The sequence below is a fragment of the Dermacentor albipictus genome, chromosome 1 (genome assembly GCF_038994185.2).
Source record: "Dermacentor albipictus isolate Rhodes 1998 colony chromosome 1, USDA_Dalb.pri_finalv2, whole genome shotgun sequence".
NCBI lineage: Eukaryota > Metazoa > Arthropoda > Arachnida > Ixodida > Ixodidae > Dermacentor > Dermacentor albipictus.
Genome location: NC_091821.1, coordinates 239,131,916 through 239,156,122, shown reverse-complemented (window position 1 = coordinate 239,156,122; position 24,207 = coordinate 239,131,916). Strand labels below are relative to the sequence as shown.

The following is a 24,207-nucleotide window of genomic DNA, read 5'->3' as shown; positions in this document are numbered from 1 at the left end:
GACTACGTGTTACGTAAAAAGTATCAGTGGGCCGCTAAAGTTGGAGGACAGACGACAAGGTTCACGCTCGCTTTGGAACAGTTGGTTGTCTGTTCTTGCTTTTCTTCCCTTGGTCATGCATCGTGGGTGAGTAAAGATGTAATATGCATGAATGGAAACATTTTATGAAGATTTTACTTTGAGAACGCGTTATTTGCGTAGCCATATCCACGTTTTAGACGAAGCCTCTTACAACATCAGCCAACACGAGCCTCGCAGACACATATACCGTCATTCCCATGACGGCACGGTGCTCCCTTAAGAAACTCCCATAGACGGTGGCGCCAGATTACCCTCTAGGTGTCATAGTGAGAAACTCTATGGGGCAAGCCAAAGGGCGTAAACTGTTCTTAGAGTGTATGAGCACGCGTAATGAACAAAATATTTTCGTGGCACCAAACGACGGGGAAAATGTGGCGATACGCATTCCTCTCGGCTGCCATTGCATATTGCTGCTCATTAGCATAATTCGCGCGGCTCGTCGCAGCAAAAATTATGGCGGAAAATCTCAGCAATGGCGGCCCAGCGCAACGTCACGCATCGTCAAATGTCGTTTACGAAACAGCCCTTCCTGTGACGCTCCTCACGAGATATTCCTTCAGCCAATCAGCAAGCTGACATGGCGCATTGCAGATGACATGGCGCAATGGCAGATGCATTGCACTGCTTCTCCACGCTACCGCTCACATTCTTTTTGAAGCGCTAACATCACAACATATCTGCCAAGGACCAAAAAAATGTATTAGTCCATAAAATTTGCAGCTCCACTTCACGTTTCGTCATCTTGACGAAAGCGCGAAATGACATTTCGCAAAACTTCCGTTTCCCGGCACAAATTTCAAGGCACTCGAGCTCTCCACAGCAAGACTCCCTCTCCACTCCCCCGTCTAGTCTTCGCTCCCATGCCGGACCTCGAGGATCGCGTGACACGCATGTCACGGGCCCCGCCTGCACTTTTTTTTTTCTCCTCGCTCTTTCTTTTTCTGCTATGCGCACTTCCGCTGGTTTATCCGCTGCCGGCGTTGCGCGCCAGCTGTTATCGTTTCTCGCAGCGCAAGATTTTGCGCGCTGTGCACAAGGACACATGAGTAGCGCTATAATTCAGTGCTACACGAATACTGATGCAGAACACGCGGATCGCAGAGCATGATCACGCGCTGGAACACTAGAAAATGGCAGTTTCGGTACCTGCGCACGTGACCGCACGACCGTGGGAACAAGCAGACGGAGCAGAAGTATACGTCTCTCTTGCTTCGGTGCGAAGTGAAGCAAAAAAAGCACACAGACATTCCCTTTGTGTGTTTTATTATTTCTCTAAATTCAATTCGTCAATTCAAGCAACAGATCACCCAAATAACAGATGTGCCTTGAATAATTCTCTAAGTCGCGTGTCACCACGAGCGACGTTGTCACACTGCGGACTCGAGTACGTAGGTGTAGGGACGCGAGCACGTCATCCTCCGGCTTGGAGCGCGGCGGTCGCGAGGAGAAGAAAGAAACGGCGTTCAGTTTGAAATTTCAGATCTTTCGGCGGCGCTTAGCGATGTAATACTTTGCAGACGCAATCGTTGTCACGCAATGTACTGAGCTTGCCAGCTCAACATAGCCAGACCTGGACAGGGGCCCTTTAAAAGTGGAACGCCGATAGCATTCAAAGATCCCTGGCTGCTTCTCACGCTTCCCGGCAACTAGAGCGTGTGTAATCGTAATGTTTACCGGGAAACGGTGGCCGCGAACGCTGTGTACGAAGGCGGGCTCTCTGGAAGAAACGCGGCCTCTTGCACAGCCCGCGATGGGGCGGAGGCGAGCGCCATCTGGAGGTATTGCAAGGAACCTGGCGCGCCGTTCCGTGGCCCCCAAGACCCTTGAGTGCCGGCGCGCGCAAATGGCAAACGCCGTAGCCGGTCTATAAATGGTGAAACGCTGAAAAAATGGATTTCTTTTGAGTTTTCGCGTAACAAAATTATGTTTTCTCCTTATCACCGTGACATAGCGCATTCTCGACAGGAAAGTAATGAGCGAAGCGTTTTGAAGAAAGGAAACGCAAGCCAGATGATTATCGTCGTGGGGCAAATATACACCCGAAAAGGTGCAACTGGTTTAAGGACGTATAAGTTCCCAATGGACAGGATTAATTGGTGTCTGAAGAGGTTGACTGAAGTGTATAATAGTCTGAAGTGTTAAGTGTCTGAAAGTCTGAAGTGTATAATAGCTGTGTCTTACCAGTACTCACCTACGGGGCAGAAACCTGGAGGCTTACGAAAAGGGTTCTACTCAAATTGAGGACGACGCGACGAGCTATGGAAAGAAGAATGATGGGTGTAACGTTAAGGGATAAGAAAAGAGCAGATTGGGTGACGGAACAAACGCGAGTTAATTTAATGACATCTTAGTTGAAATCAAGAAAAAGAAATGGGGCATGGGCAGGACATGTAATGAGGAGGGAAGATAACCAATGGTCCTTAAGGGTTACGGACTGGATTCCAAGAGAAGGGAAGCGTAGCAGGGGGCGGCAGAAAGTTAGGTTGGCGGATGAGATTAAGAAGTTTGCAGGGACGACATGGCCACAATTAGTACATGACCGGGGTTGTTGGAGAAGTATGGGAGAGGCCTTTGCCCTGCAGTGGGCGTAACCAGGCTGATGATGATGATGAAGAGGTTAGCCACATATATCAAAAAAATTTATTTGGTCATTAGGTGTTTAAATTAACACTGTTACGCACAATGTTGGAAAAATAATGTTTTTGAATAATGAAGTTGTAGCTGCTAGCTTGGCTGCAGAACTTTTATTTCCTTCTTTTTTTTTAAGGAAATGAATGTCAAGAAATTTGGATATCGACAAGCGTCCGCTAGCAATACAGGCAGCATGCGTGTTGCAAATGAACTTTGCGAGTTATATTGATCGAAAGAACGGTCAAGTTCTATGCGATCGAAGCTTGTGAAGATGGGATAAAATTTGACCTCGTAATTATTTTCTTTGCCAGTGTTTAGTAGCACTATCAGTCCGAAAGCGCGTGCTTTGGTGCGTTCCTGCGGTTGTACTCTTGCCGCTCTGGTTTGCACAAGTGGCCGCACGTCATTGGCCAACGTATCTGGCGAGTGCGCCGGACGCGGCCATGATATGCAGCTGCCAGGAAGGACCCCTGCGCACCTCAATCCGTGGAAACGCTTCTGCTCGCGTCGCACGATATGGCCACATGTGAAGTTCTCCGATAACCCTTCCCACAGAGTGATAAGAGGAAGGCTCAACATACACATCACGAAGTGCCGCAGAGAACCCGGTGTCGACTTAAGCTTTGACCTTTCACCACTGATCAAATGCGCCGAACCAAGGAGTATCAGAGGCACCTCGCCAACTGCCCAGACCGGTCATCGACCATCTGCAAAGAGACAAGGAACGAGCCGGACCTTTCACCACTGATAAGTTGCGCCGAACCAAGGAGTATCAGAGGTACCTCGCCAACTGCCCAGACCGGTCATCGACCGTCTGCACAGCGACAAGGGACGAGCCGGACCCACAATTTTGTATACAAGTACCGGGTAAAACCGTTTGTTCCGGAGCCCGAGGAACAATGGGACCTGGGTACGTGTGGAGGCAACAGCAGTCGAGATATCAACCCTTTCCAGCCGCCTGTGCCGCCCATTTTCCGCACGGTCCAGGGGCTGAAGCCAGCAGAGCGTAAACGTTAGTAGCAGTCGCCTGGGAGTACCCAGAAATGGAAATGCCCCCCATGCCGAACAAGGATTCCGGGGACATTTAACTAGTCACTCTTGCCATTATTTTGTTGTCACCAGTGTTTGTTCAGGCAGACTGGTAAATAATGGTAACATAAAAGCTTCAATAAACTGTTTCTAACCAGAACGTGTACTAATTCTTTGTTTTGTTTGACAGCAGGAACCATAGAGTTAATTTAACCAACTCTAGAGGAACACCTGGCCCGAAAAAGTGTGAACCGCTAGCCATGTTTTATATAACTCTATGCGGCTAGCATACCGCTAGTACAGCTAGAGCGCCGCCGCGGTGGGCGTGCGTCGTACAAAAATCCCTCACGTGACCTTTTACTAGGGACAGGATCGTTTACAGATTTTTGAGAAGGCGCCAAAGGCGCGATGGTGCCGCCGAGTGACGCCGTGGCGTGTTCGTTCTCGGCTTGATCGTTCTCAGGACCGCGCGTTGTTCAACATTCCTCATGTGATTGTGCTTGCGCTGCTTGTGTGTTGGTTGTAGGTTCTGTGTTACTTGGCGGAAAGCCGTGAGTAGTGGTAGTGCAGCAGTGCGGCTTTGGCAGTGCCGAATCTGCGTTGTGTGACCCGTGCATCGGCAGCGCAGTTCAGCAAACCGCGATGTGGCGTCGCCGTGTCCGCGTTTGCATAACGGACATCGAGGGATGTGCTGCTACCTACAAGTCATGTAAATGCGACTGCGTTGAACGCCCATTGTTCAGTGCAGAATGTGTGGTTGGTGTGCTGTGCTTGTAACGAGTGGTGCAGCCGTGCAGTGAAAGTGGTGGTGGAGCAGTATAGGGGCTCCATTTGCGCGTTCACTGACATGTGCTTCCGTTTTGGTCTCATTAGCGGCTGTCGCGGAATTGTGGTGTGCACCTTGCTTAGTATGAAGTTTACGATGCTAACACACAGCTTGTTCACGTTTTTCCTAGCTATATGTCATTTGCATGACGACCGAGTTGGAAACGAGGCATATGTCTGTGTTCTTTACATTTGTGTGTTGTAGACTACTTTCTATTGTGGAAGTACTGGCAGTTTTATTACGCAAGAAGTATGAACGTAAACATATTTCTGTGTGTCTGAAATTTTGAATTGCACATAATATCCTTTATGACTAACAAGTGGGCTACACGGCCTGTGTGAATCAGCTACCGTTTGTTGCGACGCTCTTCCGTGTAGTAGACTGATGCATGGTGCGCGTTTATTTCTTTACTGTTGTAAAAATAATTTGTTTATTCACTCAATACAAATGCGCTGCTTCTTCGCCGCAGTACGTTTTAGTTACGCGGTGAAGCATACTACAAGTAGGAGGGGCCGCTATCACCCAGCATAGTATGACCACTTAGGCGACCTGAGAAGCGGCGAGTGCGCGAGGGTATAATTCCCATTCCACTTTTAGTATGCTTCACCGCAGTACATTGCTTATGTATCCCCGCGAAACATTGGTGTGTTGCGAGAAAGGTAATCTTAAAAAGCCCAATTATGCAACGTTTCTTTCGTAGCTTGCTACACCGCAATACATGGGTGGAAATAAGCATCATGCAGTAAAGCATACTAAGAGTGGAAAGGGCACATAGGTTTTCACTGTGCTCATTATATTCAATTGATATAATTTGCAAGCGCATCTGTGCTCGTAGTAAGCTTCACTGACGATTCTTTGTACATTACAAATTCATATTGCAGGGAAACCCACAAGAGCACATATGACATTATGGAATGCGTTATTCACCTTCAATGCAGGAGCACAATGCAGATTCATGCCCATGCTTTTGGCTGGACAGCACATGCTCTTTGAGAATTCATTCGTTCATAAGTGCGCTGGTACTGTAAACTGGAGGGCTGAAGTTGATATGGAAGCACAATTTTTATTAAGGGGACAAGATGTTGCCATGATGGTTGCAGCACAGCTTCTTTTTTCTTTTCTTCCAGGCACCTTTTCCACTAGAAGCTTCCATTGCAGTGTTTCGAGCCTCTTTAAGCCAGAACATAGTGTATATAAAAATCGGACACTGATTGGGAACATTGCCTATGCTTTCTGCAGCAAGCTGTGCACAGGAGAACTTCATGCCCATGTATTGTAAAAAAATGTAGCGTGACCAGACAAAGTGAAAGAAGGGGGTGGGCTGCAGCAATACTAAGTGTCGAATGGTGCTTTGTCCTTTCCCTTGAGTTTTCTGTTTTTGTGCTTTTTATTATGGATCCTCCCCAGTAACCACATGAGTTCTGAACTTGAGCTTGTTGGTTTCAGGTCTCTTGGTTGTTACTAATAGAGGAGTGTGATAAACGAACAAGGGCTTGGAGGCATCCAGTCACCTTGCTTGTCTCATGGTGTTCTTCCTGAGCACTGTGAGCCTCCAGACCAACTAGGAAGGGAGGTTTGTTGCAATCGCTTCTGAACTGTATAGCCACCAAACCAACAGTGCTCTCAATGACAACTTTTGGACACTAGAATGCTTGCACCCAGCAATGTCTAAGAAGGAAGCATTCAGGATGCTCCAAAGTGGGCCTTTTGAAGCTGGCAGCATTTCTGAAGGGGCTTTCCCTGTCTGCCCTCTATGGATACACAGAGATGATTTCATCTTTGAGAGGGATTGTTTCAGAGGTCGTTACATGGCAACAGTGCTGGGTGTTTAGTAGCAGAGAAGCTTGTCTTTGCCCACTGTCAATAATCTATTCCTTCTCCAGTGCCCCTGTGAAGTGCCAACTTTTTGGATGCAATGTGCTCTCCATGCATGCATGCATGTTTAGCTTGTAAAGATGTCTGTTACCCCTTGCTGCAAACTGGTCCTTGCTGATGTCACCCAAGAAGGCATTGGGGAGTGTGGCGATGCACACTTACAAAACACTGTTGATACCAGTGAGACCACATTAATGAAGCTGCTGTTGTTGTTTTTTCTTTTTTTCTTTTTTGTCCACTCCATCCTCGTTAGTTACAATGAGCAGTTCTTTGTCCGAGCAGAAGGCATATGTAGTTGGTCGTGCATAGCTTGCACACTAAAGCTTGTTGGCGTGTTATCACAGAGACCTGCCTGAGAACCTTAGCACAGTGCTTATATGTAAAAACCTTCTGATGTGTTGACTTCCTTCTTTTTATCACACTTTGCCTGGTGAAGCCAGCAGCTGGGTCAATCAGATGTTCAACAGGCTTCGCACTAGTTTTTCCTGCATCTCCTTTACCAGGGTGCTACTCATAGATAACTGTTTTCCTGACCTTGCGCTGCACTTCAACCAGGGCCACACCTGCTGAACCTATATCATGCGACAAAAAAGTGCTATATGTCATGTTGCTCCAAACTAATGACATGTGCTGCAAGGCCTTGAACACCCTCATTTATTTATGCCCTCATCATACTGTATGAAGCTTTGCATGATAAGTTTGACAATTAACATATCTGCTGGTTTTTCACTGTTATTCCTGTCCAGCTTGCTGAAAGCTATCCTGAGTGTTTCAAAAGCAAAAGACTGCTGCCGGACAAGAACTGCATAAAGCAAGGGTTGCTATAACCACATGTCACACAAGATGAAGAAGGCCACTGAGTGTACAGGCAGTTTACTTTAATTTCAACAAGCTTGGTTCTCCCTTTGCGAGTAAACTCAACTTGCCCTGAAGACATGGCCTGTGACAAACTATGTGCCAGATGCTGTGTCCCTTGCAGAGCTGAAGAAGGGTACGAGATCCTAACACCCCCTAACGACTTCTACACTGGGCACACAGGCTACTATAAAAACAACTGCCTTTAATAATATGCTAATAACATGAAAACGGACAGAATATTGGCTATTCATTGGCCCAAACTGCAGGTGCGAGCCACTCTTCCACCAGATGTGTGTTGTTCACAGGAACTGGAGCTATACAAATGCAAATAAAAGCAATGATGTTTCAAAGTAGTAGAGTTGAACTATATTCTGCTGAAGCAATGCTACCTGCACTGCAGGCACCTTATAGCCACAATTCATGGCTGCACCACCATGCAAAGGCACTATTCTTGAATTATTAACTTCTATTTATTATGTTTATGGTGGTGATATATTCCTACTACATATCATCCACATTGTGTGCAATATGGTTAAATGATGTCAACCATGATAGACATTCCTAATCTGAAATGTAACAACAGAGCAAATATAGGCAACAAATTGCAATTCAAAAAGACAAAAGACAACCAGTGCACAGGATAAGTGACAGACTTCCTTTTATTGAAAAAAAAAAGTCATGCATCATACCACCAGCAGTGGGTAGCAAGCTTTCAAGCTTGGGTGACAGAGGCAAAACTTAGCAAAATGCTACAATCACACTCAAATGTAAAACAGCCTTGGACACAAAAAACCGACATGATATTGTACAGAATGAAAGGGCAAGACTCCACCCAAGAACTCTATTGCACCACATACTTGACATGGTGTAAAAAGTGTTAACATGCCCTACACATAAAAAAAAGCAAAAAACATCGAAAACATCTCTTAAAATGCAATGTGCAGACTATGAAACCAAGAAAAAACAACCCGAAAAAGGTTTCGCTAAGTCTTTCAATCATTTAAATTGTCAAACTGTCTCATCACTTCTTAGTGAACCTGCACAGCTGAAAAGGAAGGAAAGAAAGCCCAACAGCAGGGCTGCAGAAAATGTCACCAAATAAATATATGTTGCTTACGAAGATGCCTCTGGTTTAGTTGTGGTCTCACTTTGCACAATAATTGCGTAGAAGCTTTTCTTGTTTAGAATAGTTTAACAGATGACTGAGAGCACCAGGTGTAGGCAGTCTATGCAGAAAAAGCCACTGCTTTCTTACTTTTATTTTTTTTTTCTCTACTACTATTAATGAGTATTTAAGTGCCTTAATAGCACTGCTAACATCCTACTGCAAAACACAAAATAGGGCAAGTTCTGACATAAAGAAAATTGCAGTTTCACTCGTAATGTGGAACAATGATGCAGTAGCTGGTGAAATATGCATAGGAAGCTTGCTTAATGCTGTGTTTGTTGAAGTGAACACTTGCCAATGCAAGTCAGTAATCTCCTTTAAGGAAGTAAATTAAGTATGAGTCGTATTTATTTGTGGGAGTTGTGCCTCGCAGTGTTGAAGTCGAAGGACTCGACTTTTCTCCCTCCTCTTTCATATGCAGACTTGGCCACTGGTCTCCACCAAAACAACCCTTTAGCTTACTGCTAAATTTGTTTTGGTTTTCTCAAATCTATATTTAGGCTACCCATTGCTAGGTCTTGCGCTGTGCCGGAGAAAAACAAGATACCAACAGTCCCAGCCAGTAAATCTGAGAAGCCAAGCACTAGAAGAAGATCAATGAAGCAGATGCACCCAATCGCTGTCATTACATGTAAGAAAAAAAATTAACATAGGGCTGCCTTCACAAGTGGGAAGGTGATATTTCAGAACTTGAAAGCATGGACGCCAACTCTACATACAATACGCAGACATTGAGCAGGTGGTAGCCAATCATGGCACCTGTTGGCTTGATTGCGCTCTCCAGGATCAGTATTCACCGTGACTGTACCTTCAGCAGAGTGGTTGAAATATAGAATTGGTGAACTGCCAATCTTTTGATCGTATGTTTGAAACCTCGCAGCACAATGAAAATTTTATTTGCAGTATTCTAGAAAGAAATTTGGGAATTCCAGTGACAACACCAGTAGACATCAGAACAACCAGGGGAGTTAGCCCATAGCAGCTATTGCTGTAAAAAAGAAGGCTGGCATAAGCACAAGAATCGAGATAGGCACACTACATGCTTTGTTCTGGTAGTGGTCCACTACTTTGGTGCTACAGTTAATGATCTTGAATGAGTTCAAGGAGCCAGAATTTAGCCCAGGGAGAATATTATGCTGAAAAGCTGTATCTCGCTGTATTATTTTGCCTATACAGCTTTATATAACCCTGTCCACATTTGCCTAAAGCACATGAGTGGCATCCTGAAAAAAATGAGCTTTTTATATTGCTTTGGAGAAAATTCATCTGTTTCGGCTTAACAGTACATATACACACTGCACATCCTTGCATTTGGTATACCTTATCACCAACTGTTAAGTTACCTTCTTACTTCATCAGCGAATCATTCCTGCAATCAAGTGTGCTGGTCCGGGTTTTACCTGCATTTCCACCTCTGCAGTTGGTAAAAGTCTTTGGCTGTTTACTATAACTTCATATTTCAAACATTTGGCTGCATAAGAGGCTTTGGCAACACTGGCAAGCTTAATGCCTGGACAGGTTTCATGAAAGGCCACCAGTACCTCCTCATTGCAGACTGTGCCCAACATTCTTCTTCGTTCGACTGTGACCATGAACCCACATATATTTTCTCCGAGGTGGCTGGTTTGGCGATGCTTTGATGCAGAAAGAGGCTATTGTCGCACGTGTCAACCTTCGGCCAGAAACCAATCTGGCACAGGTGGAAATAGTCTTGTCTTTCCCATATGGTGGTTCAGCGTCGCGACGCACATTCCTTCAGTCAATTGGCACACTGTCAATGTGAGTGAGACTGATCAAAGGGTGGTTATGGTGTTAGGTTTCTTGCCCGGTTTCGGTAGTGACATCATGACCAAGTGTACTCACTCTGTGGGGAATTCCGTTATTCCAGATTTCATTGATTACAAGAAATAGTGCTTGCTTCCTCGTTTCAGCAAGATTCCTCAACATCTGCAAGATGACTCCATCTTTCCCACGTGCGCTTCAAGTGTTGAGATGTTCGAGAGCAACAACAGGTTCCGCCATCATAAAGAGGCTTTCCATTCCTTCCTTCGCAAGTGGTCATTAAGGTGCGTACAACTCTGGTGATGGTCAGTCACTGTGAGGCGGTCGGGGAAAGCATCTGTAGCTTGTTCCTCAAATTACTGAGATGTGCACTGAAGATCGAGCAGCATGTTTTCAATAGTATTACAGTATTTGGTTCATCCTGTTATAGCTGAGAATGTGTCGCATCTTACTGAGACCTATACATTCAAATGACGCGCAGTGATCTATCCACTAGTCTCTGGCAAGTTTCTTAGCATGACATATTGCCTGCTCAGTCTTGTGAAGAACATTGATGAGGGTTTGTTGCATGCGGCTCAATTTAAGTATGCAATATGCAGCTTGGCTTGCTCACCCCAAAGTTGCAGCAGGTGCTTGTCAGGGCTGGATGTTGCCCCAGTAAGCTCTAGTTTGCATGTCGCTCTTTGCAGTGTGTGAAGGATGCGTGTTGCTAGCGATTCCTCAACACCTTCACATTCTGCAGACTCAAGTGCATCATGGAAATGGTCCCAGCCTGAAACCCTGAATTTGTGAATGTGGCGTAATTGGATGTTTAATTGAATGTGGCTGTAAATGTGGAATAATGGATAATGGTCGCTGCCTCTTGGGGCAAAGTCGCACTGATACTCTGGATGAAGGCCCCAGTTGCCCATGTTAGGTAAGTGTACTGCCCTTCCGGATTTAATGGAAGGTCTGGCAGTTGGGATAGTTGGTGTCATTTGTTAATTTGAGGTCTGTGGTGTCTGCTTCATCAAGGTGGCATCCTCTTGGCCATAAGTCTTTGCATCCCCAATGTGGGTGATGTGCATTGAGCTCACCTCGATTGAGTATTCTGTGCTCGGGCAAACGAACTTGGAGATGTCAAAGTCAAGTGAAGTCGCCTCGTTTGCGGAGCCTGGTTTTGGGACAGAGGTAGACCAATGGCAAAATGGCTTTCTTTCATTGCCTTAGCCTGCATCACACCACCACAACTTTCTGATCAGACATATGTATATTCAACCTGTTCTTTCCTTCCCCTAATTGAATAATAGCCAATTTTAGGAGCTGCAAATTAAGCTGACTTCAGAAGACTGCTGATTTTGTAGCTACTTCTAGTAGCTTATTGCGTGGTAAATTTTCTAGTTGGGCATGATGTGGTGCAGTGCAAAGCAGCTTACTTGAGAGGCATAACATGCTTTGTGCTTAAATAAATGAACTGTTTAAAGAATTCTTGGAATAGTGTTAGGACAGGCAACTCTGTGTGATCACTGGTTTTGTCGCAAAATGTGGCAATGAGCTAGCCAGATGCTGTAACGACAGCGTAATGTTTAGGTTGTACCGGTATAGAAGAAACAAAGTTGGAGTTGTGAAGCTTCTCCCTTAGGCTCCATGTTCGCATAGGTCCTATATAGTTTCGGGGTTTCACACGCTCTCTTAAATAGTTTTTATAGTAGGGCTCGTGGAGCAAGCCTGCGTTTCAATTGAAGGTGAGTGTTGTCATTTGCTAACTGTTTCTGATCAGTCTGGCCTGCGGACATACGTGTGATGGCCTTGTTTTTCACATTCTTTAGGGCTTACGGTTGGCGGGAAGCGCGCCATGGAAAACGAATACGAATGTAGGTTATCGTCGCATTTTTCATTCCTCCATGTTCTTAGCGTTAGTCTGCCACTTTTAAAGTGCAGTCCAGTGCTATACTCTCAATGTCACTAGCGTAAACAACATGCACACGTCAATTTACTCACGATTGAGAATCTGAACAACGAGGAATACAAGCGAGCAGTAAAATCTGCATGGCTTCCATGTCTAGAGCGACTGCCTACCGTCTCGTCAGCCAAGCCGTGCAGGCTGATGTGCGCGCAATATTGGCAGCTGCTGGCGAACATATTAACGCAAGGAATCTTCCTGGCGTCGCTGCCACCTCCTTTCAGCCAGTGGAAGTTCGCGAACCACCTCCGAACCTTAATTTCGCTCGGCCAAGTTGCGAGGAGCGGCATTTCTGGCGGTGCGCAGGAATTTTGCGATGTGGACCAGTCTGGTGACAGCATACATAGCAATCACAGCTTTCATGTGGATTAAAACACATTGGCGGGCTAGTTGGTTAGAATCTATGGTAGAGTGGTATAAGCGCGACTGTACGAGGACGTAGGAAGAAACAAATATACAGGCACAGCGCTTCACTTTCAACTATAGATGTTATTTTCGCACGCATCGATAAATATATACCGTACGAGCGGAAACAAACGTAACAGCAGAAAAGAAAATTCAGTGGTGAATTTCGATAAACCGTACACGTGTGCAAGGCATGGGGAAAATATGTACTGTAGTGGTCACAAAGATAAACCGAGGAATCGTATCTACTTTTCAGATAGTGATACCGAAGGCTTGCTTACGCATTTTTCCTCTGATTTTGCAATCTCGTAGGCCTCCACAATCTCCCTCGTCATCCTGCTATGAGCCCTATACAGAATGGAAGTACTTTCAAACATGGGCTTGCAGGAACAATCTCGGTAGTGAATACCCAAATGACCCGAGATTACCCCAGTGACATTATATCGATGCTCTTTTAATCTCTCATTGATGCATCTGCTGGTTTGACTAACATACATTCTTCCGCATGAAAGTGGAATGGCATAGACAACGTTATGAGTACAGGTTACAAATTGTTTGTAATGTTGAGTAGAACATGCGTGCCTTTTGTTATTCAGGTTAACACAGAGAATAACAAAAGGAACGCATGCTCTACTGCCAGGATAGTCGTCCACCCTAAATTGTTTTGTCATTTATGCTGCGGCTGCAATTAAACCGATATCATACTCAAAAGTTAATTAAACCATTTTGTACACCTTTGCTTGGGGACCACTGGTTGCACCATATCGAGTCTTCAGCCAGGCACACTTAAACTTGCTATTCCTTTTACTCAGCTCTTCTATTTGAGTTCTGATCAACAAACAGTTTGTTGCCTGTGAATTTTATGGCTCTTGAGGATGTGAAACTTTACGACATGCTTAGTGCACCATTTTTGTAGATCTTTCATACCATGCCTCACTTTGAACGTCGGCTTGACGAACTGAGTCTGTAAGCTCAGGCCTTGACTTTATGCACACTGTGGAGCATGGTGCTAATCTTTAACTTCACCTGCAGCGCCTGACTTAGGAACTAGTTATTTTGACCTAGCTTTCCATATATGCCTCCAGTATGAGGATGAAATCCATTTTCTGAACTGGCAGTAATAACAGTATCTGCTCAAGACTGTCAGATTGCTGGAAACTTCATCCACAGGCTCAGAAAATTACAGTACCATATTACATTTCTTTCAAAGTTTCTAAGCTGGCCTTTTAAGACAGCCGCTCCAACATAAGAATTTCACTCTGCAAAGTTGTTAGCAAACTGGTGCACAATGTTTGTAATGAAACTTTACAGGACTATGTAAAGCTAATTATTCTCCTGCAGCTTCTTAATTGTCTCACCAGCCATGAAATAATGCCTCTGTGTTGGCACATAGCATTTTCTTTCTTTTTATATTGTGTTGAGGTGAAGCATAACCAGTGGCCTCTTCCTGTTTCAGCTGTACTGTACAGACCAGCATCTATGCCTTTTGAGAGAAGGCAGGTAGAAGCACAAGCGCCTGGTATGTCTTTACATACGTGATTGCCGTTTGATGTTGCTTTGTACCACACTTGTGCACTGGAGCACTGCATATTATGATTAAGATGCATTGTACAGATCATAGGAGAGAGGGTATATCCTGTAAGTGTACACTGTGTAGACACTTACAGAATACCCCCTTGCCTTACCATCCCAGCTTCTGCACCTTTTGTAAAAAATTTAAGACCACTTACAGGCTACTGAGGCTTTTTTGAACAAATATCAGCGTAAGACAGAACAAGACATGACACAAATGGTTTGTGTGTCATGCATGCAGTTTATTGGCACATTCAATGTTTTGATGGTCTCAGGTAGTATATTTAAATTTTTGTCTGCTTGTGCATTCTGCTATCAAGCAGAGTGTAAGCCATGGTGTCTTTGTTGTTTCAGATGCTTTGCACAGGTCTGTAGCTACTCACGCTGAAGCTCCAAGGTTATACACAGACTTGCAAACTCAAGGTTAGTCACGTATGTGATATACATCTTTGTGCAGCTGCGATTCACTGTTCCTAGTATTAGTTTTTGTACATTTATTACACTATGGTTATGTGGAGCATAACCTATGGTCTGTTCTACATTCAGGTTCAGCCTACAGGCCAGTATCCACATCTGTTGCTGAAGCTACAAAGTCACGCACGAATCCACATGTGCTCAGTGAGTAATTCATATGCAATGTTATGTTCTTTATGCAGGTGGAGTTTAATCCATGGTGTTTTTGTTTTAGATGCTTTGCACTGGTCGGAAGCTGCTGGCTCATTCACAGAATTGCAAACTTGTGGTATGTCGTTTATGGGATATGCATCATTATGTTGCTGTCATTCATTGTTTCCACTTTTTTATTTTTTTGTACATTTATTAGCTATGGTCAAATGCCTGTGGTCTGTTTTATGTTCAGGTTCATCATACACACCAGTATCCACACCCCTTGCTGGAGCTACAAGGCCACACACAGAACCACATGTGCTTGGTGTGTCATCCTGATGTTGCATTGCTATGCTTATTATGGTGCTGTAGTTCTTGATATTTAGTTTTTTTAATGCAATTCGGACTCTTTGCCTACTTCAAGATTTGAGCCTATCTAACTATCCTCTTACGTCTTTGTTTCAGGTGGTTTATGCAGGCCTGCTTCAAAACATGCTGAAGTTGCTAGCTTCACAGAGTTGCAACGTCTTGGTATATGTCCCGCATATAATATAAATCTTTATGCTGGCTTTGTTCAGTGATTATAATTTTTGTTTTTGGACATTTAATGCACTGCAGTCACGCAGAGCATAACCTGTGGTGGTGTTTATGTTCAGATGCATTGTACAGGCTGATATTCACATATCTGACTGGAGCTACAAGGTCACACGTAGATCCACAAGTGCTCGGCATGTCGTCCACCTTCTATTAATCGTTATAGTTTAAAGGGTTCAGTGTTGGGTTTTAGTGTTGCTAAGGCGAAATTTTCAGTATTTTATCTGTGAAGACTGATTTGTCTTGCTTTCTCATTTATTTACTTACTTGAGACAAGTTACTTTTTGTATTCTATAGGTACCATCCGCATTCGTGATAGTCCATTAGCACTAACTTAGATTGTTGTTCATTGTAGCATATTGGAAACAGAAGGTGATGCCCTTAGCACTAAATTAGCTTTGTTCTTTAGTTATCTTGCAGCTTGATGACAGAAAAAATTATGGCAGAACCCATCTCATGATGACTGTCCATGTAATATGATTAGCATTCAAGCAATATAGCAGCACACCACATTGCTGAAGCCACATTCATTTAAAAAATCTACAGTGGCCATTCTAAGACTATCGTTGCTTTGGCTATAGGCAACATATGGTGTCTCCGGTATCAGCTCACTTTCTTATAGCACTCGCTTGGCAAGGTTGCCTGTGAGTACGACGGCATAATGAAGACTGTGTGACGAAGATATAATGATAAAGTATGACGTCTATGCAACAACAAAGGTATGACGACAATGCCATGGCGACAAGGAGATGGCAATTTTGAAATGATGACTATGGTATAATCACGACAATATGTGACGACTACAGCATAACGACAATGGGTGATACACAGGTTGGTGATACACAGGCATGGCGACAACTGTGATGAAGGTTTGGCAAAAACTGCATGACGATGGTGACGACAATAAGATGACATGTTTGAAGTGATGACAATGGAAAACAGTGCGATGATAATGGTGTGCTGATAACCATGGGATTACGACGATAATGTAGTGATGACGGCATGGCGAGAGTCGGATGATGTTAGAATGACGAAGGTGGAACGACCATTACAGCATCACGACGGCAATATGACAATGAAGTGTCCAATCATTCAGTCATGGAGATAGCCAACTTTTTTGTTGGTCAAGGCAACCCTATGGCTGACACTAAAAATATTAATTCTGGCTTTTTACATGCCTCTAGCAAGATATGATTATGAGCCACGCACACCATAATGGAGGGCTCGTGAATAATTTGGACCACCTGGGGTTCTTCAGCATGCACCCAGTGCATGGCACATGAGCATGTTTGCATTCTGCCCCCATCAGAATGTGCATGCGACAGCCAGCAATTTAACCTGCGAGCTCAAGCTTAGCACCACAACACCATAGCCTCTAAGCCACTGCAGCAAGTGAGCTGACACATGAAAGCCCTTTGCAATGCACAGTGATGCATAGTTTCCTTGACCAAAAAAGAAATTGGCTATCTCCGTGACGAAGAGATTAGATTCCTCGTTTCATTTTCACTAAGGACACATGCCTGGTTTTTAGGCGCTTTTTTTTAGTTCGTTCTTTTTGATTTTCTAAGGCGTATACGCGTATATATATTGCGGTTGCAGTGTAGCAGCCAGTGCTTAGTGCTATTCTCTCTTTCTTGTCCCATTCGTCACTCTGTTTTTCTATCATGAAGCCATAATAACAAGCTCAGGTTCAGAATTACATGCAATATTGCTGGCTGTCCAGTCATTAATATATCTGCATTTTTATTTTTGAGCTTGCATTCACATGTTCCCTGTTGAATGCTGTAGTGTAAATAATAAGCAGAAAGTTCTTAGAGCTCCATCTCTTAAGCTTGTGTAATTGAACAATATGTTCTTTCACTTGTGCTATGTACCTGTGTAAATTGAAATGCAAACAGCAAAGTGCATAGCTTCTACACAGTTTGCTCACCTAGCTTTTGCTTCACGATAGTGGTGTGAGCGTGGGTATTCATTAGCCAATCCTATGGCGCAGCTATGCAGCATGTAAGAAAAGCTTTTGTATGTTGCCGCTGGCACACCACCTTTTCTCAATGTCATCGTGATGGAGTGACACTGCCATGAGTCAGTGGTGCAGTTCATCGCTTCTTCCTCCTATAGGAGTGTGCCCCATCATCCAAGCTATGACGGTTGCTAGCGTGCAAGCAGTGACTTAGAAAAGCACTTGCTGTCCGTGGTGTGGCTGCAGCATTGCACAAATCGTGAATCCTAACTCACACTGTTATCAAGGCCCGTAAAGAAGGCATGTGCTCTGCTGTTTATGTTCATACTATGCCTGATAGTACGTTTAGTAGTGCTCATCACTTTTTTTTTTCCTAGTGTTACCACATCAACTACCATATGTACACAAGAATAGGTTGACTACTGACATACTTGACCCTTATATAGTAAACTCACAGAAAAAATTTTAAATATGATTTGAATATAGGTAGACCTATATCTTTCTAGAAAAATGAAACACTCTGACAATGACACACTTTTATTTACTACTCGGCTACTAAATCTCGTATGTTGATGCCACAAGCTGTAACCTCGTCTGAATTGGCAGAGAAGACATCCTTGCTAGATGCTTCGCATTGGCATCCCAAATGACGTTCATGCACCATTGAGCGCATTAATTATGCAGCATCCTTTAAAGCCAGTCTTAATCATCTCCAGACTGGCCTTACGGCAGGCCTAATGCTGGAACTCAGCTTGGTACTCTGGCTAGCTGTGTTCACGAATATGGTCTATAGGTAATTTTGGGTAACAGCTTCGCAAAAAAAAAAGGTCTACCTATATTCGAATAAATGCGGTAATTTTTCATCTTGCAAATAGCGCTGATATGAAAACTTACATAATATTAATGCCATTAATTTTTTATATTTTTTTGTAGCCTTCACGGAAAGGGTCTTACAGATACTTAATGGTATTAAGCAGACCCAGCAGGCCCATTCACAATACCTTAATGAGCTGCTCAGCAATGCCAACAGTGCACCTTCACAACCTTGTGACCGCCCTGATTTGCTTTTTCTGATGCAACAGACGTGCTCGACTTTGACATAAAGCTTGAGACAGACAGACAAGCTCTACATCAGATGGTAACTTCTCTGCTTTGTTTATTCTTGTGATTTTGCAAATTTTATGGCTGTAAGCACGTTTTAATTAGTACTTCACTCCTTAATCATGTTGCTTGATGGCCTAGACTCAGTGTGAAATTGCCTGTCTTGTAACTACAGTGAGCTGTAGTTACAAGACAGAAATTAATACTGATGTTACTTATGACACTAAGTCTCATTCATGACATGCCGTAGGATTTTACATTAACTATCTATGACAATATTAAAGAATATGAGTAAAAGTAAAAGCCAGTTAGCACGTTTCTATTACAAAGAAATCATTTAGGTTGCAAAACTTTCAGTGTTAACTGAATTTCAATTTATCTTTATAACTGTATTTTTTCTTGTTTCTTTTTAACTGAAGAAGTACTTGGCTGTCCAAGGAGGGGACTCAACAAAACAGAAAATGACACGCATTCTACAGTCCCTCCTTAGCAGGAACGCGGCAATAAGCTTCAGTTGGTTTGGAATGAAGGGGAAAAACTTCTCCGAGCTGAATCTGTGCAAGCTAATGTGTGGTGAGTTAGGTGTAGCAAGTTTGATATCCCTTCATCATCATCATCATCATCAGCCTGGTTACGCCCACTGCAGGGCAAAGGCCTCTCCCATATTTCTCCAACAACCCCGGTCATGTGCTAAATGTGGCCATGCCGTCCCTGCAAACTTCTTAATCTCCTCCATCCACCTAACTTTCTGCTGCCCCCTGCTACGCTTCTCTACCCTTTGAATCTAGTCCGTAACCCTAAATGACTATCGATTATCTTCCCTCCTCATTACATGTCCTGCCCATGTCCATTTCTTTTTCTTGATTTCAAGATGTCATTAACTCGCGTTTGTTCCCTCACCCAATCTGCTCTTTTCTTATCGCTTAACGTTACACCCATCATTCTTCTTTCCATAGCTCGTTGCGTCGTCCTCAGTTTAAGTAGAACCCTTTTCATAAGCCTCCAGGTTTCTGCCCCATAGGTGAGTACTGGTAAAACACAGCTATTATACACTTTCGTCTTGAAGGATAATGGCAACCTGCTGTTCATGATCTGAGAATGCCTGCCAAATGCACCCCAGCCCATTCTTATTCTTCTGATTATTTCCGTCTCATGATCTGGATCCGCAGTCACTACCTGCCCTAAGTAGATGTATTCCCTTACCACTTCCAGTGCCTCGCTTCCTATTGTAAATTGCTGTTCTCTTCCGAGACTGGTAAACATTACTTTAGTTTTCTGCAGATTAGTTTTTAGACCCACTCTTCTGCTTTGCCTCTCCAGGTCAGTTAGCATGCATTGCAATTGGTCCCCTGCGTTACTAAGCAAGGCAATATCATCAGCGAATCGCAAGTTACTAAGGTATTCTCCATTAACTTTTATCCCCAATTCTTCCCAATCCAGGTCTCTGAATACCTCCTGTAAACACGCTGTGAATAGCATTGGAGAGATTGTATCTCCCAACCTGACGCCTTTCTTTATTGGGATTTTTTTGCTTTCTTTATGGAGGACTATGGTGGCTGTGGAGCTGCTATAGATATCTTTCAGTATTTTTACATACGGCTCGTCTACACCCTGATTCCGTAATGCCTCCATGACTGCTGAGGTTTCGACAGAATCAAATGCTTTCTCGTAATCAGTGAAAGCTATATATAATGGTTGGTTATATTCCGCACATTTCTCTATCACCTGATTGATAGTGTGAATATGATCTATTGTTGAGTAGCCTTTACGGAATCCTGCCTGGTCTTTTGCTTGACAGAAGTCCAAGGTGTTCCTGATTCTATTTGCGATTACCTTAGTAAATAGTTTGTAGGCAACGGACAGTAAGCTGATTGGTCTATAATTTTTCAAGTCTTTGGCGTCCCGTTTCTTATGAATTAGGATTATGTTAGCATTTTTCCAAGATTCCGGTACGCTCGACGTTATGAGGCATTGCGTATACAGGGTGGCCAGTTTCTCTAGAACAATCTGCCCACCATCCTTCAACAAATCTTCTGTTACCTGATCCTCCCCAGCTGCCTTCCCCCTTTGCATATCTCCCAAGGCTTTCTTTACTTCTTCCGGCGTTACCTGTGGGATTTCGAATTCCTCTAGACTATTTTCTCTTCCATTATCGTCGTGGGTGGCACTGGTGCTGTACAAATCTCTATAGAACTCCTCAGCCACTTGTACTATCTCATCCATCTTAGTAATGATATTGCCGGCTTTGTCTCTTAACGCATACATCTGATTCTTGCCAATTCCTAGTTTCTTCTTCACTGCTTTTAGGCTTCCTCCGTTCCTGAGAGCATGTTCAATTCTATCCATATTATACTTCCTTATGTCAGCTGTCTTACGCTTGTTGATTAACTTCGAAAGTTCTGCCAGTTCTATTCTAGCTGTAGGGTTAGAGGCTTTCATACATTGGCGTTTCTTGATCAGATCTTTCGTCTCCTGCGATAGTTTACTGCTATCCTGCCTAACGGAGTTACCACCGACTTCCATTGCACACTCCTTAATGATGTCCACAAGATTGTCGTTCATTGCTTCAACACTAAGGTCCTCTTCCTGAGTTAAAGCCGAATACCTGTTCTGTAGCTTGATCTGGAATTGCTCTATTTTCCCCCTAACCGCTAACTCATTGATCGGCTTCTTATGTACCAGTTTCTTCCTTTCCCTTCTCAGGTCTAGGCAAATTCGAGTTCTTACCATCCTGTGGTCACTGCAGCGCACCTTGCCGAGCACGTCCACATCTTTTATGATGCCAGGGTTAGCGCAGAGTATGAAGTCTATTTCATTTCTAGTCTCGCCGTTCGGGCCCCTCCACGTCCACTTTCGGCTGTCCCGTTTGCGGAAGAAGGTATTCATTATCCTCATATTATTCTGTTCCGCAAACTCTACCAATAACTCCCCCCTGATATTCCTAGTGCCTATGCCATATTCCCCCACTGCTTTGTCTCCAGCCTGCTTTTTGCCTACCTTGGCATTAAAGTCACCCATTAGTATAGTGTATTTAGTTTTCACTCTACCCATCGCCGATTCCACGTCTTCATAGAAGCTTTCGACTTCCTGGTCATCATGACTGGATGTAGGGGCGTAGACCTGTACAATCTTCATTTTGTACCTCTTATTAAGTTTCACAACAAGACCTGCCACCCTCTCGTTAATGCTATAGAATTCCTGTATGTTACCAGCTATATTCTTATTTATCAGGAATCCGACGCCTAGTTCCCTTCTCTCTGCTAAGCCCCGGTAGCACAGGACGTGCCCGCTTTTTAGCACTGTATATGCTTCTTTTGGCCTCCTAACTTCGCTGAGCCCTATTATATCCCATTTACTGCCCTCTAATTCCTCCAATAGCACTGCTAGACTCGCCTCACTAGATAACGTTCTAGCGTTAAATGTTGCCAGGTTCATATTCCAATGGCGGCCTGTCCGGAGCCAGTGATTCTTACTTCGGACTATCACTTACTTCTTTTTAAATCTAGTGTCAAGCAATATACTCACTGTATTGAGGCTGCTTTGACAGATTTGATCCCTTATTGCCTAACTAGATGGATTTTCCTTGGCGAAATATATATAATGTACGACATTGTAACAGCTTATGACTTATACACCTATTATTCACACTTTGCTAAGTTTGGTGCTGCTATTTAGTTTTGTCTCTTTAGTAAAGTATACGCTGGTCCAAGTTTTGTGTGGTGTGCAAAACTTATAGGAAGGATAATTTTGCTCATGCATGCAGGCACATTGACTAATGACATCAGACACCCAGATGCCACCCTAAAGGATCTCGAGAGGGCCGCCATGACGTGGTTCCGCCATGCTGCCGAGCGACTTCCTGCTCAACAAATATAATTTTTAAAATTTCGCTGTCAAACATGATCATGCTGAAGTCAGCTTTCTTGTTGCAGATTATCTGCATGGCCCGTATGAACATATTTTTTTCACTAGTGTTACATCCTTCTTTGTTTTGTTTTTAATGTTACCATTTGCCACATTGAGCGCCATCATTTTCTTAATGTGTTGTTTTGTGTGCCTAGCTGAAATTTTTGTTTCCTGAAGCTTAATTTCTTTACTGGTGCACACAGCTTGCACTACCTGCTTAACTCTCTTCTAGCAGTGTAGGATTAAGAGTTAAGAGAGCAGAACCAAGACTAATTAAATGCATCATTGGCGTAACTTGGAACACTGTTGTACAATGTTTTAAAAGTGCACCGCAATGTACACGAAAGCACCTTAGCAAGTAAATACAACTTTGAATTCTGCTCTACTAGATGAGAGTTAAGCAGGCTGAGCAAACCAGTAAAGAAATTAGGTTCCAGGAAATGAAAATTTCTCTTGGGCACAGGAAACAACACAGCAAAAGTTTATTTTAAACTTTGTATTAATAGGTCCTGTGAGGAGAATGTGACTTAATTACATATGTGTTCATCTTATTTATGGGAAGCGTGCAATAAAAAGTAACATTTCAGTTCAACTGGCGTGAAATACTGTCTGACTTATAGTGCATTGTCCAACATGAAATTAGTGTCGTGTATTTACAACAAAAATCCAAAAATACTAAATGTTTTAACAATTCATTTTTTCTGTCAGAGCATTTCTAAACTTCACCCGTCTTTGGTGTGCTCCAAAATTCGCTGCCTTATCACATTACTTTTTCTATTATTTAATTCTGTTCTAGAACTGTTACAGCATGATGGCCTTCAGTACGTTTGTCATTTGCTCTTTTCCTCGTCCTAAAAACGTCTTCAAGCTCTTGTTTCAGGCTTGGAATTGAAGCACGGAGGGCAAGATCCATTGTTGTCCATTTTATGTTGGGAACTTACACACACCCATTGCTGTGTAGCTGGATACGTGTGCTTCTGCCCCCTCAGCAATGTTTCCAGTGTTCTCATGATTTGGTAAATATAAAAACAAAGAGGAAAACAACAGAACCACTGAAAGCCATAAGCCTGCAGTCTTGGGAAAAAGCAGGAAAACGAGTGAATTACGTCTCGGGAAGAATACATTGAAGGTGACTGAAGTGAAAAAATTTTCGAAAAAAATGTACAACTTTCAAAAAGACAATTCTTTGTATCTATAGGTACCTGCCCTTTAAATGCTGCATGCACTGGTAATTTCTAGGAACAGCGAAATATGTAACATCCAAATGTGATCCCTGAATGTCCTGGAGAGCACATTTAATGGACATCCTGTGGATATCCAAATATAATCCCAGAATGTCCCGGAAATTACACGTAATGGAAGATCCTATAGATGTCGTTTTTTTGTCTCATTTGGGAGGATTTGAGGATTCGTATGGGGCATCCCAGGGACATCCCAGGGACATCTCACACCTCCTAAGCAGGACATCCCAAGGATATTCAAAGGACATCAGTGTGTTGTCTGGGTAAAGGATATACAGGGTGCTGTTGTGCCATTACCACAAGCCCGGATTCCGAATCTGCAAGATGCAGAATCTATCCTGCGAGCGCCCTAATTCTCCCTTCACAAGTCAAGATGCTGAGCCGTCAGGCAGCGGTGTCCTGCGGGAGAAGCCTCGGCGAGCAGCGTGTTTAGACGTGTCAGCGTGTGCCAGACAGCCCGGCGCCGCACCTCCCTTTTCATGGAGGTCTCCGCGCGCGCGAACTTTGAACCGGGTGGCCAGCGCGGTGGCTGGTTGGACCCCTCGGACGACCGTCGTGTGCTGACTTTGTATTGGGCCGTTGGAGTGACAATGGTTCCTCGGGGATTATAAAGCGGCGAGGAGGCCGCCT

General features: G+C 43.8%; 2 protein-coding genes across 18 annotated transcripts in view; one reads left to right on the top strand and one right to left on the bottom strand.

The window, feature by feature from the left end:
• LOC135901568 (uncharacterized) overlaps positions 1-24,207 on the bottom strand; it is a 1,085,637-nt gene that overhangs the window by 953,895 nt on the left and 107,535 nt on the right. The window lies entirely within an intron of this gene.
• Positions 68-22,910, top strand: LOC135901214 (uncharacterized). Of its 17 annotated transcripts, none has more exons than XM_070531105.1 (13): positions 68-126; positions 6,014-6,140; positions 10,400-10,534; positions 10,993-11,166; positions 12,059-12,103; positions 14,054-14,116; positions 14,524-14,592; positions 14,716-14,787; positions 14,858-14,911; positions 15,029-15,100; positions 15,241-15,306; positions 18,412-18,467; positions 18,850-20,134. In XM_070531105.1, the coding sequence occupies exons 4-13, from the start codon at positions 11,160-11,162 to the stop codon at positions 19,210-19,212; spliced, it is 867 nt and encodes a 288-aa protein (XP_070387206.1). In that variant the 5' UTR covers positions 68-126; positions 6,014-6,140; positions 10,400-10,534; positions 10,993-11,159; the 3' UTR covers positions 19,213-20,134. The 17 variants fall into 17 exon arrangements, with proteins under 17 accessions (XP_070387206.1, XP_070387208.1, XP_070387215.1 ...); XM_070531114.1 differs by lacking the exon at positions 68-126 and adding an exon at positions 22,194-22,910 and having other exon boundaries at positions 4,084-6,140; positions 18,850-19,003; XM_070531104.1 differs by lacking the exon at positions 68-126 and adding an exon at positions 4,084-4,450.